Source organism: Amphibalanus amphitrite, unplaced genomic scaffold, assembly GCF_019059575.1.
Source record: "Amphibalanus amphitrite isolate SeventyFive unplaced genomic scaffold, NRLGWU_Aamphi_draft 002727F_arrow, whole genome shotgun sequence".
In the NCBI taxonomy this organism is placed as follows: Eukaryota; Metazoa; Arthropoda; class Thecostraca; order Balanomorpha; family Balanidae; genus Amphibalanus; species Amphibalanus amphitrite.
The window spans coordinates 10,976-25,163 of NW_024884112.1; the positions used below are offsets into that span (position 1 = coordinate 10,976).

The 14,188-nt window shown below is 50.1% G+C and overlaps 2 protein-coding genes across 2 annotated transcripts; both read left to right on the forward strand.

The window, feature by feature from the left end:
• The first annotated feature begins 873 nt into the window (after window positions 1–873).
• Window positions 874–4,464, forward strand: LOC122377328 (BAG domain-containing protein Samui-like). The gene is made up of 2 exons (XM_043357263.1): window positions 874–1,265; window positions 1,578–4,464. The coding sequence occupies exons 1-2, from the start codon at window positions 1,242–1,244 to the stop codon at window positions 2,925–2,927; spliced, it is 1,374 nt and encodes a 457-aa protein (XP_043213198.1). The 5' UTR covers window positions 874–1,241; the 3' UTR covers window positions 2,928–4,464.
• A 6,596-nt stretch (window positions 4,465–11,060) lies between these two features.
• On the forward strand, window positions 11,061–13,739 carry LOC122377327. Its single transcript, XM_043357262.1, has 4 exons — window positions 11,061–11,176; window positions 11,559–11,644; window positions 11,770–11,835; window positions 13,269–13,739. The coding sequence occupies exons 1-4, from the start codon at window positions 11,148–11,150 to the stop codon at window positions 13,484–13,486; spliced, it is 399 nt and encodes a 132-aa protein (XP_043213197.1). The 5' UTR covers window positions 11,061–11,147; the 3' UTR covers window positions 13,487–13,739.
• Window positions 13,740–14,188: the final 449 nt, after the last annotated feature.

Below are 14,188 nucleotides of genomic sequence, written 5' to 3' on the forward strand. Positions count from 1 at the left end.
ACAGCACTTTACCTGCTTTGTCTTTCGACCTCGCCACCTGACCTCGAAACAAGCGGTCAAGGTCGTCTCGCGTCGGCAGAAAGCGGCTGATAAACTGAACCTCTTTCACAGAATGATTACCTGCGCCATTTTCGTCTTGGAACAGCCACAATGGCGTCTGGGAGCAGTGAGGGGTGGAAACAATAACTGACTGATTTGATACAGACGCGTCAGAGGAGAAAACCACATGCTAGGTCGCGCTTTCGCCGAGAAGGCGCTGAACAGATGGAATCGCAGTGGGTGTCGGGAGATAGAGAGATAGAGAGGGAGAGGGATGGGAGAGGGAGAGGGATGGGAGAGGGAGAGGGATGGGAGAGGGAGAGGGAGAGGGAGAGGGAGAGGGAGAGGGAGAGGGAGAGGGATGGGAGAGGGAGAGGGAGAGGGAGAGAGAGAGAGAGAGAGAGAGAGAGAGAGAGAGAGAGAGAGAGAGAGAGAGAGAGAGAGAGAGAGAGAGAGAGAGAGAGAGAGAGAGAGAGAGAGAGAGAGAGAGAGAGAGAGAGAGAAAGAAAGAAAGAAAGAAAGAAAGAAAGAAAGAAAGAAAGAAAGAAAGAAAGAAAGAAAGAAAGAAAGAAAGAAAGAAAGAAAGAAAGAAAGAAAGAAAGAAAGAAAGAAAGAGAAGAGGTCGGTATAGATTAGGCGAAGAGATTCAATAGGAAACCTTCAATGACATTGAACGAAACTTAAGAATTGTGTAAAACTATCGGCCACACTTCACTGAATATCTTGCCAAGTGTTCTTATTTGATCATATCCACCTTTGTAGCGTGCATTGTCACGCTGTGCGATACCGCGCTGCGCTCGCACATCCGGACCAATGCGAGACCCGGCGTCTGCCGTCCGCCCTGCACAACGCAATCCTGATAGGCGCTATCACGAGCTGGCGGACTGACTTCCTGTCCTGTCCACCCAGGGCGCTGAATGACGGAATCCAATGCGAAGCCAGTCCTCTATAAACGTGCATACTGCAGTTTGCAGTTTCCAGGGGCTCTGACAGGACCGAGTTGACAGGACTGAGTGTGGTTGTTTTGTGTGGTTGTGTGTTCATGAGCAGAAACTAAGGACTGAACTGTGAGCGTGTGACTTGCGAGTGTTCTGATGGTGGGCTATTTACTTTGGTAGCCTGAAACGAAACCGTGTGCTGTGAAGAGTAGTTGTTCTGTAAACACGATTGGGCCGCTACAGCTATCGCCTACCGCTGTAAATATGTTCAAACACGTCCGCTTTACAGTAAGTAATGGCTCCTGATTGCAAAGTCCGTTGTTGATCACCTTTTTAAGAATATTTTGTCGCTCGGCCGTGTGAAGAAATCATTCTGTTCAGACAATAAAGAAACATCTACGTTATCTTCAACCCACTATGCATGGTTTTGCTAAGGCCTATTAAATCCTCGTCAGATTTAATCATCAGAAAATTAGCAACCAACTATCAAAGTCATCGACAGCACAGCCTAACGTCCTGTCCTTTGTTCTCGTTAAATGGTTTGTGTCATCTCCAGTCGTCAGCGTGGCTCTGACCTCGGTTTTTCTGTCTCTCCGGCAGCCCCCGGACCCGCTGATGGCCGACCCTGCCGGCCGAGCTCGTCCCAAGCTGGGCAGCTTCGACGCCTCGCGGCCGGGCCTGTTCGCTCCGCGTCCCTTCAACCGCGACACTCTGCTGCAGCGCGAGCGACGCTCCTCGGACGGCGCCTCGTGCACCTCCGAGGAGGACCGGCACTCGCAGACGAGCTCCACTGGCAGCTGTGGCGAGCCAGAGACCCGTGCGCCGCCGTCGGGTCAGTCATCCAGCGCGCCGCGGGAGCGCATCATACCCATCCGCCTCGAGGGAGACGATGAGGAGGAAGCATCCAAAGATCCGCCGCCGCAGCGGCCTCTGAGGAAGCACGAGAGACGTGATACCGTTGATGGAGCTGGTGTGGAGACGTCCGTTAAGGGAGGTGAGCCGCGTGACGCTCGCGCACAGAGCTGTCCAGTGGTCACTCCAGCGGAGAATGTCAACACACTCGGCAAGAGCGCGACCAAGTTCGCTCCGCTGAAAGTGAATGAGGCGCTGGCATCGCAGCAGCGAGAGGCGCAGAGTCCGGGAGGAAGGGCTAGCTACCAGAATATGTCACCGAAGCCTTTCTCACCCGGGGCCAGGCCGTTCAAGTCGTCCAGTTTCGGCATGTTCGGATCGCCGACTCGCAGCGTGGACCTGCCGTTCGGCCGCGGAGTCGAGAGCACTGCCCCTCGTCCGCCGCCCGTACCGCCCAAACCGAGCGCTGCTGAAATCCACGCAGCCCGACGGCAGACTACACAGCAGAACCCAGGCCAGACGCACAGCCAGCAGAATCAGCAGCAGGAGCAGAGCACATCGCAGCAGGCGCAGCAGCAGCAGCAGGCTCAAGAGCAGCCAAAGCCTCAGCAGCCCATCTCTGCCAAAGATACAGCGCTCAGTAAGATCGCCACTATTCGTAGTGACCTGGATCCGGTGAACCGTCGCCTGGAATCCTTCAACGGCTGCCGGGGGGACAAGGAGTACCTGTTCCTCGACGAAATGCTGACCCGCGGCCTCCTCAAGCTGGACGGCCTGGATACTGGAGGCGACGCCGACGTCAGGACCGCCCGCAAGGAGGCCGTTCGGAGCATCGAGGAAAGCCTGAGCACCCTGGAGCGGCGGTCGGCCGGCCGGGACAACCCCAGCGCCGCGGACATCCAGAAGAGCGCCAGCGTGGTGGTGGTGAACGGGGTGAGGATGAGCGCCCGGGAGGCCGAGGAGATGGACCGGAGGGCCACCTCGGCACCGCCCCAGGGCCTGGCGCGCGCCGAGCCGGTGGTGGTGACCGGTGACCCCGCCGAGGATAACACCTCTGTAAAGAGGAGAGTCAGTGCTGAGGAGATGGGCCGCAGGTAGTGAGCTAAGAGTTAAGAGAAACGGATACTCGTGAGGCTACTTCACCTCACGTCAGAACTTGTGGTGGTGTCTTTTGTATATAATGTCCTCCGCTCACTGCAAGAGCTCGTGGTGCCCCTCTGGAAGATGTTCGAGATGTCATAAAGGTCCTGGTGACAATGCTCTGGAAAGGCGCGCATCTTGAAAAGAGGAGTGATGTGTTCAGAGACTGGAGGGAGAAAGACTCCATGACGAAAGAAACGTACTTGTAGTACCAAGAGTCTGTTGTTTATATATGGCAGTCAGTTGCAACTGACCGATGATGTTGATAAATTCCCAAAATTTGTTTACTTCTTGTTGTACTTAGGATTGTGAATTATTTGATAAAGCAGTGTTCGTTAAAGTTTTGAAGACACCGCTGAACTTTTTCTTCATGGTGCGCTTACACTTTAAATGTAAGAGTGGTTAAGCAAAGGAATTGAACAGAGTGCTATGATGGATTGTCTGTTACTTCTTTGAGGCGAATCAAAGTTGCGCATAAAACAGTCAAGTGTACTCAGGCTAAGCTATAGCACTGTTACTTGCTTATCGTAGCGGTCGCATGTAATGAGTTTTTATGACTCACGTTTTCCGTTTTACAATAGCATGCCTCTAATGGAAAATAATGCTAAAACGTAGACGAAAAACACTAATCACATTCCGTAAAACATTTCCAGCTGACGGCACAGACCGTTACCAGCCAGCTAATGAAAGACACAAATGTCTTCATGCCTTCGTGTTGTGACAGTGTGGCTGTAATGCCGAGGCGTCTGTTGTAAATAAATGTCCGGTGTGATTTGGAATATTTAAGTGCTGACTGCTGACAGGGCCAAACTTGTATTTGAGAACGTAATATTAGCTAGCACTTACGAAACTACAACAGCGGTGTTCAATTTATAAGGTCTGTCTTGCACTCGCCCTCGCCTAGACACTGTTTTTGAATACGATTGCAAATATTCGGAGAGCGGCGACGCTCTGACTTACTCTAAGTGTCACAGCTTCATTATTTTCCGGGCACGTTAGGTGCAATCACTGTGTTTCGTGAGTTGCTTCTAAGCATGGGTGTGGAACAAATGTGCGGTAAGGTTATACTTGGGAAACGCGTTGTCGAATGCTGACTGTAAAATGCTCACACGTGTGCGTTGTTGATGTTTTTGCAACAATGTGGCTGAAAATAGGTATGCTCGAAAAGGTAGAGGTGAAAATCTATGTCTTTTTTACCTTTTTGAACTCCTACTTCCATGGTTAAATTAGTTGATACATATGTCGTAATTATATTGAATTGTACATGTTATTTTACAATAGACAGGTTCGACCGCCAACGTGAAAGACTCATGATATGAATTCTGGATGTGCCCGATGTGCCTTTCTGGAATGTGGTATGAGACCGCCCTCAAATCTAGTCTGCAGGCGTCAGGCGTAGTGACTGGGCCCTGGCGGATCGCACTGTTGTAATATATAGAAACTTTCGGTGACCGGACTGATGTTTTCACGGTGTAAATAAATATATGATTAATGGATATTTCATGTTTTCTCTGCTAACCTAAAACATTTTGTAATTTGTATCAAAAGATAATTAGCCATTAGGGGCCATGACTAGAACAATATTATCAACAGAACATTCGAATCGCCAGTTACCCCTGAAACTGCTCAAACGCCATTTCCTAAGGCAATTTTGGCCTACAGTCTCGAGCTGCTTACATGCACCACTCAGCTTAAATTTTCTTACTCTCTTCTTTTTTATCATGCATTGTCATTCATTGCCTCCATTTCTCTCGTGCTCTCTCCCCCTTTCTCTCTCTTTCCCTATCTTTTTCTCCTTTTTCACTCATCTATTTCTCTTGGATATTTCTCTTGTTCTCCCTCTCTCTCATGCACCTGTTCAGGCCGTCCAACTCTACTGCAACATCTACACATCTTTACAGTTCAGTTTCACACATCTACACGTCGCTCTCCAAAACAAACTCGAGCCACGTGATATTGCCAAACTTCTACGCAGCTTCCCCTCACTACAATCGCATGCATACTCAGTACCCATTCACTCCTCCCTCGACAACCAGCACACAGCGACCCCCCCCCCTCCCGACGTCACGTCTGCTCAGTCACAGCCCCTCCTCCTCCTATCACCCCTCACAGTCACAGTCCCCTTCCCGACACACAGTCCCCCTCACAGTCACAGTCCCTCCCCCTACCGCCCCTCACAGTCACAGCCGGTCTGCTGCTCAGTCTGCTCAGTCACAGCCCTACCTCCTCCCCTCCCCTCACAGCCCCCCCCCCCCTCCCCCTTCCATCACAGTCACAGCCGGTCGCCGGGGCCCGGGTTTTGCAGCGGCCCGTGTCTGATAGATTCCTCTGAGGCTGCTGCAGCCCGGCTCGTAGCCCACAGCTCCGGTCACAGCTCTGCCTCAGGCGCGGGTGGAGAAAGCTGAGCTCTGCGCCCGCCACCGCGCTGCGTCCGCCCTCGCCCTGGGCGATGGCCGCTACGGCCGAGACGGCGCGGGGGCGGCAAATATATAAACCCAGACGATAAACGGCCCGATCTAAATGCAGACAGCGGGTGGACTTTCTAAATGGCGACATGATAATGACAGGTTTTTATGTAGTCTTGCAGCAATGCTATTATTTTGATTTAGCTGCATAGTGACCGTATTTTGGTAATGAGAATAGAATGCCACCAAGGATAAAAATAACACAATCATTCAAATACACGGACACCAATAGGCAAAACAGGTGTTATGTTTATCAGTTTATGTGAGCTCACACAGCTTTTCTTTGCGATGTATGAATTGGATTGTTCTTGGCCACTTCTTGCTGTGTCTTACCATGAACACTGAGCATGCACACTCCAAATATGCGTTCATCCAGTTTTTATCTCTTTCCCTTCCGACACTATTCAGATCGAAAGTCATCCAAAATTTCATTACTTCTTTAGTGAATGAATGGATGGAGTTCAGTCACAGTATGACAGATCTCGTGGAGACTTCAATGAATCCGTAGCGAGCAAGGCTGCGTCAGCGGTCGTCGACTCGTCATTCCTCGCCGGCGCCAGTCCTCGAGATACAAATCCCTCCTCGCAGACACTCAGCGGGTCTCCAAGAGCAGAAAAACACCACATTATGCAAGATTATTGCAAGATGAGCGTACACGCTCACTAGCAGCTCTATCGGTGCCACTAGCGCCTACGCACACCCTGCTGAAACAAAACAATGCATCTGCGTCGCGCGTTGGGCCGGAGAACCCACCAATCTCTGTGGATGTTGCAATGCGTGTTGTCGCAGGTCAACGTACCGTGAGTGGCAGAAGTTACCGCTGTTTTGTCGGGCTGGGGACGGTGATGGTGGCTGGGGGGGGGGGGGGTGAGGTCTGCGCTCCCCTCCCCACGGTCACCTTTTCGCCCACACGGCGGTAGGTCGATGGTCGTGGAAAAATGAAGAGCTGGGCTGGCGGTGAGTAAGAGAGGGAAGAGGGCCTGATACAGGAGGGTCGGAGGGACGGAGGGCTGGCAAATGGAGGGAAAGATGGGCGGATCGGAGGACGGTCGGACGAACGGATAAAATGTGTGCATAAGAGGGAAAGTGTTCGAGATAGAAATATGTGCCAAATTTGGAAGATATTGTGGACTTGATCAGCATTGAACTTTGCTAATAGGGGAGAAATAATCTGAATGTATTATTACTTTTTGCACCAACTGAAAGGTCAAATTAGGTGTTACCTACGTGTTTTATAATGTCTGCTAATGCAGCAAATCCTCTCGTTTTCTGGGCTTCAATGAATAAATTTTGAAGGAGCCAAAATGAAAGTATAGAATACTTATGAATTCATATTGAACCAGCGCGAGTGGCAGTATTCCAATCATTGCAGGCAATGAATACTTATTCGGCTAGCTCATAAGTCCTAGCCCATATTTTCACTATACCTTCCAACGATTTGATACACGGTCGACGTCACCGGCTGTTCGGAAGTCCAATCAATGTCAGTGGCGAGCGTCACGAGATTTCTGACCTCGTGCCCGATCAATACCACCAAATTCGGTGCCGGCAGGATGGGGCCGGCGCCTCTATACCGGACAGATGGGGTCCGAATTTGGACGGCAAGGCAATCAGTTCAGTAGGCCACTCGTGGGGGCTTCTATAGTTGGCGTAGTGCCCAAACTGCTCACGGAAGCGTTTTCATGATCTGGCCTGGATTAGAAACAGATATTTGATGTCTTGGTAAACATACCTATTGCCTTCCGTTTGCAAGATATCCTATAAGTAAATAAGATATTTATAGATGTTATATACCAGAGTCGGAGTCGGAGTCGGAGTTGGAGTCGGTCGGAGTCGACAGTTGTGACCGGAGTCGGAGTCGGAGTCGGAGTCGCTTTTAGAAACCCGATCCGGAGTCGGAGTCGGAGTCACCGAAAATCTGTCGACTCCGCAGCCCTGCTAGGTCTGCGGAGTCGGAGTCGGGAGTTAGAGTCGGTGGGAGTCGACAATTCTGCCCGGAGTCGGAGTCGGAGCTGGTTTTTGAAAGCCGGAGTCGGAGTCGGAGTCGGAGTCGCCGAAAATCCATCGACTCCGCAGCCCTGTTATATACATTTACTTATAGATATTTTATAAATGAATGCTAGCTGTAACTTAAACATTAACCATTTTCAATAGCCTCTGGAGCATCCTCTGCGCAATTTTTTGTAAAAAAAAACTTCGGGTCATGTCAGGTCACCGAGCTATAGGGTAAGGGCGGGTAAGAGTACGCGGGCGATAAGAGTACGCATCAGCTGTTTCGGTTGCTTAGCAACGCGGGTTTGTCGAGTTCATGAAGTGACATGAAGCCGCCAGTACGTGCATGTCACCAACGGAACGTGGGCGTTGAGCGGCGACGCTGTTGAGTTTAAGGCGATGAATATTATTTTCGAGCGTTATGATATTATTATGATATGGTACAATAATTTTGATACTTGGCAGTTGAGATAAGGTACATTTCCGTGATTGTTGTAGGAAACTTGTGAGGTTATCTGGGGAAATACTGTACAGTGCAATATTCTGTTTGCGAAGTTTTGCACAACGTTTCGGGGTTGTTTTGTGCGCGAATTGCATGTACGGTAAGAGGACGCACTGTTCAGGAGGGTAAGAGTACGCAGAATTATACATTAAATCGAATATACAGAAATATAGAATTATTAATCTTACGCTCAATGACGTTTGTTTTGTAGGTATATCATCAATGGAGCACTGTGATGCAGATGCGTACCCGAAATTCTTCCAAATACGAGTTATTCTCCTTTTTGATCGTGCATTTTAAGAAACACACGACATGATTATTTCCTGATTTACAGACTTGAAAGATGTATTTTATGTTTTTCTTTTTGGATACTAGAATTAACTTAAATGCCTTCTGAGTTTGAAGTTAAGCATTTGGACAGTGCAAGCTGCATAGGTGTGTGTTCATATGCTTGCGTACTCCACCCGCCTGGCGTGCGTACTCTTACACACCCCATATGGTAAGAGTACGCAAGTGCAACGGTTCAGAAAATGTCAGTTTTAGACCACTTCCATTTACGCTGAAGGATCGTTGCCCATGGGTTGATGGCTAATTCAATGAACGTTAATATTCCCTATTTGCGATTTCTTTCCTTCAAATATTAAACAAATGAGAGCAAGAAATCCACTAAGTGCGTACTCTTATACGACTTCACCCTAATAGGTACTACGTTATAATCGGTACAGCCTCTGACAGCTTTTTAACAAAATTGTACATACCGTAACTGGACGTGATCTCATCGACAAGAACGAAACTATTCCGCGTAATTTATGTCAGAATTCGACTGGACATGAATCTTTACATTGCATATTGACATTATTGACCTTTCCTTTCTAAGGTCAGCCAAGGTCAATGACCTCGCATGTCACACGCTGACTTCCGTGATGAGCTGTGCTTAGTGAGGTTTCTTGAGGTCCTGAACCCGAATCTGTGGTTCAATTTCCACCTAAACGCCTCCAAAAATGTTTTTTGACCTTTACAAGGTCAACCCAGGTCAATATCCTGGACCGAACTTCTGCCGGCGACCGTCCTCGCCGGCGGCGGGCGTGACCTCCCGTGTTCCCAGGGAATAAGCCACGCCAGTAATGACTGAAATGCAGTCAACTATATAACATTTTGCTGCTAATTCGTTGAGAAACACGGTCGTGAAAGTTTTATGTCTCTATCTTTCACAGATTCGCCAATATTGGCTAGGTAATTTGGAAATTATAGCTTTTCCCATAAATTTGAGCGTCTACCTGCCATAACTGGGTCAAATATTGACCATAGGGTAAAAATTATACCACCAATCACGACTTAAACGTTAAGAACAATCGACTGGTCTTTGTTGCGAAGCGCTACGACGCCTCGTTTCGAAACGCCAGTGGGGTCGCATTGACCCCCCTCCCCCTGCCAGGCCGCGTTAAGAAAAATGTCCTGCCAAGACGAGGGTTAATGTTTTATGTTAGCATACTGCATATAGTCTGACGGAAGAGCCACCTGAACTGTACGGGCACCCGCATTTGCTACTGTACACGAACCCAAACTCTAGCCGTCTGTCCTGTCCAGTAACAACCGATAACATTGATATCGACTGCCGGTCCCTGTACAAGAGCAGCTGAGGTTTTCTGTGCGTGCCCTCTGACAGCTTATCGTTGTTCCCTGTGAGGGTACTGGGACAATTTACTCAGGGTCGCTGTACAGTAGCAACTGCGGGTCCCCTTACAAAGAATAAAAGCACTTTATTATAAGAACAAGGCCATTCCGGCAACTGCAGTCTGCGGACATAACTCCGCAGCTCGAATACCGTGCCAGAGCTGCTCAATGTCCATTATGTTCAACCCTCTTTCAGGAGCTCTTCGCCCTCTCAGTGATGAGCGACGAGCATAATGTAAATGGGCAATGGGGCAATACCGTAACATGCTCATACTTGTGCCCATCGGTACGACCAGCTTGAAACGATAATGGAAGTATGTACATGTGAATACAAATTGGCAGTGCGCTGATGTCCGCTGCGGTTGCCATAGTCGGCCCATAACAACTAGACCATCGGCGATCACTGCTGGTTGGTCACCGCTGCAGTAGCTCACTGGCGTCCAAGGAGCTAACAGGTAAGTGCGAGAGGTCACCGCAACGAAACGGGGTAACGATTTTCTAATCCATAGTTTGACGAAATCAGATTTGAGATTATCCAGTGGCAGGTTGTGACAAATTTCTCACCAGTAGGTACAGGTCTCGCGGGTTTTAGCGGTAGGTTTTGCACCTAGAAAATTTAGTGTACTTCAGGCTATATCTTCGTCGTCTTAAGCTTTTAAGTGTTGAAGATGCGATCGACTTGTTGCGTAACAAGCCGGCCATGATCGTGTAAAATGGCTTCATCGTAGATCGATTAGTTTCTGAGATATAACCGGAAATGTAAAAGTGCAAAACCTACCGCTTAATCTCGCGAGACCTGTACCTATCATTTGTTGGGAAGATTTCCGGACAAAACCCAAATTTGATTAATTAAGTCATTCGTTTCTTTTCAGCGCCACAAAGAATGTCTGCCAGGACAGCTGAAATGTTTCCGAGCGTCCCCAGTACCCCTCTCTTTCTCGGAGCTCTGTTTATATGCGCCTCGGCACACCTCATCACGGGCTGTCAGAATATTGATCTGTACGCCGGCGTGCTCGATCCGTCCCTGGAGCTACAGAGGTACAGCCCTCACCAGCTGACCGGAGGCCTGTCGACCCGCATCAGCCCCTGCACGTGCTGCGCTCTCTGCCACCATCGGCCCACCTGCCAGAGCGTCTCCTATGACCCCGCGAGCAGCGAGTGCATCCTCTACTCCACCGTGGGGACTCTCCGCCAGCTGACACGTAACCAGAGCAACCAGCATCCGCTGCACTTCTTTCTCCCGCGCCACTCGCAGACAGACCAGTTCTGCCTCCGTAACTCGGACTGTATCATGCCCGGTGACCTGTGCCGGGCTCACATCTGCACACCAGAGCTCACCGTCACCTGTCGCCACCTGTTCAACATGGCCAGACGCCTGTCCAGCGCCAGGCACTGGACGCACATCAACGGAACTGATGTGATAACAGAGTGCTACAGGAACCGCTCTGACGGGGGTACACGCTGCTGCTCAACTCCGTGTCCGGCTACCAGTGGACTCGGGAGGACAGGCTGAGGCGCATCAAGACAGACGACGAAGGCAGGCCAATGGTGCGCCAGCAGTACTCCATCCTCTGGTAAGAGAGCACCCTTCTGACCTACGTATGTTTTAGAGAGAGTGATATTTGTTGGGGGGGGGGGGGTATTCGTCCTGTATGTTAAGCTCAAATGTGCCTGATGTCTCACCCTGAGTAAGAATATGAGTCACACAGGTGCCTATGAAAATTGTGCCGTTAAAAATGCACTTGTTCAATTTGTAGTTGTAGCCAACTTTGAAGGTGTTTCTTGGCCAGCAGGCAGGTACCGTGGCTTTTGCGTCATTCGATTTGCCGATCGAATGACGAAATTTCCCAAAAACTATTTATGTACACTGTGTCAAAAACAAGCTGCTGATATTGCTGTGGCCACCGATGTGCATTAATTATAGATACCATCTTTTCAAACATTTGTCAATTGCAGGTTGGCTGACGCAATTCGCGACTCGTCTGAAAATCAAGAGTACGATGTCTATTTGATCTTCACAACGAAAGAAACCCCTGGCAGAGGTGAGAAGACCGTCCGCGTGTGAAAATAAATGAGGTAGGTACCTATGTAAGTAATAACCACTCATGTCGGCTAGGCAGTACCTGCTTTCTTTTGGCGAAATTAAATTTTGACTTTTCTTCTTCAGGCGGCGCAAACGTGACCGAAAGAGTGGCGATGACCTTCAGAGCACCGAAACACCTCAGCCTCATCAGTCACGAGCAGGGATGCGGAGCCGTGGAAATTTCAGACGGCTCCGGCTCCGGCTCCGGCTCCGGAGAAAAAAATCGGCTCCGGCTCCGGCTCCGGCTCCGGGTGAAATGTCATGGCGGCTCCGGCTCCGGCTCCGGCTCCGAGTAAAATGATCCGGCTCCGGCGGCTCCGGCTCCGGCGGCTCCGGCTCCGTTTTCTACTCAGTACATCCCCTATGCGATCAATTAAATACGGGTGGAAGAAAAAAGGCGATGGGATTGGTACACGTTGCTTCTGTATTTGTATAACACGGCTATTTTGAATACCAGGTTGTTTTACGCCTTGTACTGTCAAACCGAACTAGGTAAATAATTGTTTCCTCTTAACCCTCGCCCGCACATGCCATTTTCCCATCCTAGAACGCACATGGGGGGGGGGTGGCAACCACCCCCCCCCCCGCGCCATTTCGTTCCTGTTGGAGATAGAGCTTAGCAGTAAAGACCAAAAAGATTCTTTGGGAAGAGACGAATCCAATGATACCCAGTTTTACCTTCTCAGGTCAGTCATTGACCTTCCAGGTCAGGTCAAACTAAAAAATGTTGCTGTTTTGGGTCACCGTTGGATATCAAGTGCGCTGCTTATCAAATACCGATGACGATGCTGTTTTCTGGTGCCAAGCCAGCTAGAACCTCTTTGTCACACTATCCGACCAGAATTTTGCTGCTGAGGTCATTTCAGGTCAAGTTAGGTCAAGGTCAATTATATGTGTTTGTATGTCTGTGTGTGTCTGTGTGTATACTGATGTGTGCACCGATTGTTTTTGGGTCCATATCACATGAAATCATGATCTGAGAAGCTTTTACCAAAAATGCAGTCAAAAAACTTCACAAAAAGTAAATTCAGCTTGCCTAAAACACAATTATCTTAGATGACCTAGGTTGACCTTGACCCTGACCTTGACCCCTGTACATCGTCGAACAACATGTTCCATGATAGGTGGGAGGTAAGACTGGCAAAAAAGGCCGAAATCAGGGTGTCAAAAGCTCACAAGGCCCATGGCAAACGCAAGATGTTGAGAATTGGCCATTTGGGTCATGACATGACCTGAAAAACAAGGTCATATCTCCGAAACCAAAAATCACAGAAACTTGAAATTTTCAGTGGACATCAAGAAAGGATCGACAAGCAGCTATACGAAAAATCAGCCTTCTAGCTCTAAAAATGTTGAGTGCAGAGCAGAAAGACTGCCTGGGGGGGGGGGTGGCAACCACCCCCCCATGTGCGGGCGAGGGTTAAGAAAAGGAGCCGGAGTCGCCCCCTTTTTTGACGGCTCCGGCTCCGGCTCCGGCTCCGGGCTATATTGTTTCACGGCTCCGGCTCCGGCTCCGGCTCCGGGCAAAATATGCCGGCTCCGGCGGCTCCGGCTCCGGCTCCGGCTCCGGCTCCGCATCCCTGGTCACGAGCCCACACCGCAGGAACTCTACAGCATGACAACGACCATGGAGCTACAGTTCGAACACTCCTTCCCCTACTTGACCGAAAGGGGCGGCAACCTGTACCACATTAACGCAGACGCCACCTCTGGGCTAGGCGCCCTGATCCGCGGCAACAAGGCGCCTCTGACCATGCAGTTTGGTGAGATTCACTCTGTTCGACTGTACATCAGAGAATAGACTCGTCTGACAGAGACAGAGACAGAGAGACCTATACATCATAGGCAGAGACCTATATATCGGGTGTAATGTAACCTATACCGGGAGACCTATATACCGGGTGTACCTATATATCCAGGGCGTAACTCATATACCGGGTATAATGGACCGATCAGGGAATAGGGCGACTCCCATAGACAGTCTAGATCCATGGGAGAAGCAGGGTTCGAAACTGATTCGTTCCCAGTCCTGGCGTAGCATCTCGTCCCTCAGCCCTGCCTCTCCCCCCCCCCCCCCAGCTCGTCCCAAACTCTGGCATCCCAGCTCGTCGCCAACTTTGGTGTCCCACCCCGTCCCAACCCTGGCCTCCCAGCGTCGTTCTCGCTTTGTCCGGCGCGTCCAATACCCCGTGACCAAATCGACAGACCCGTGGACGGCGTCACGGTGCTCAGCTCGTCAGACCCCGGCCGTGAACTGTGATTTCACGGTGAACTCACGGCCAGAGCGTGAGCGGAACGGACGTGGGCGGCAGGACAGCGCGAATATTCGCCCAAAGGGAGCGTGCCATCGTCAATGTAAGCATTCGTCGCGGTGGCACCCGCGGCGTTTGACGAGCGGCCTGCCCAGTGGCCGTCAATGCCGAATAGGTTAAGCACCCGTGACGACAAAGCTATTAGCGAAGTGTGTTTATCCTTGAAGTACATGCATGTTAGCGTATTCACC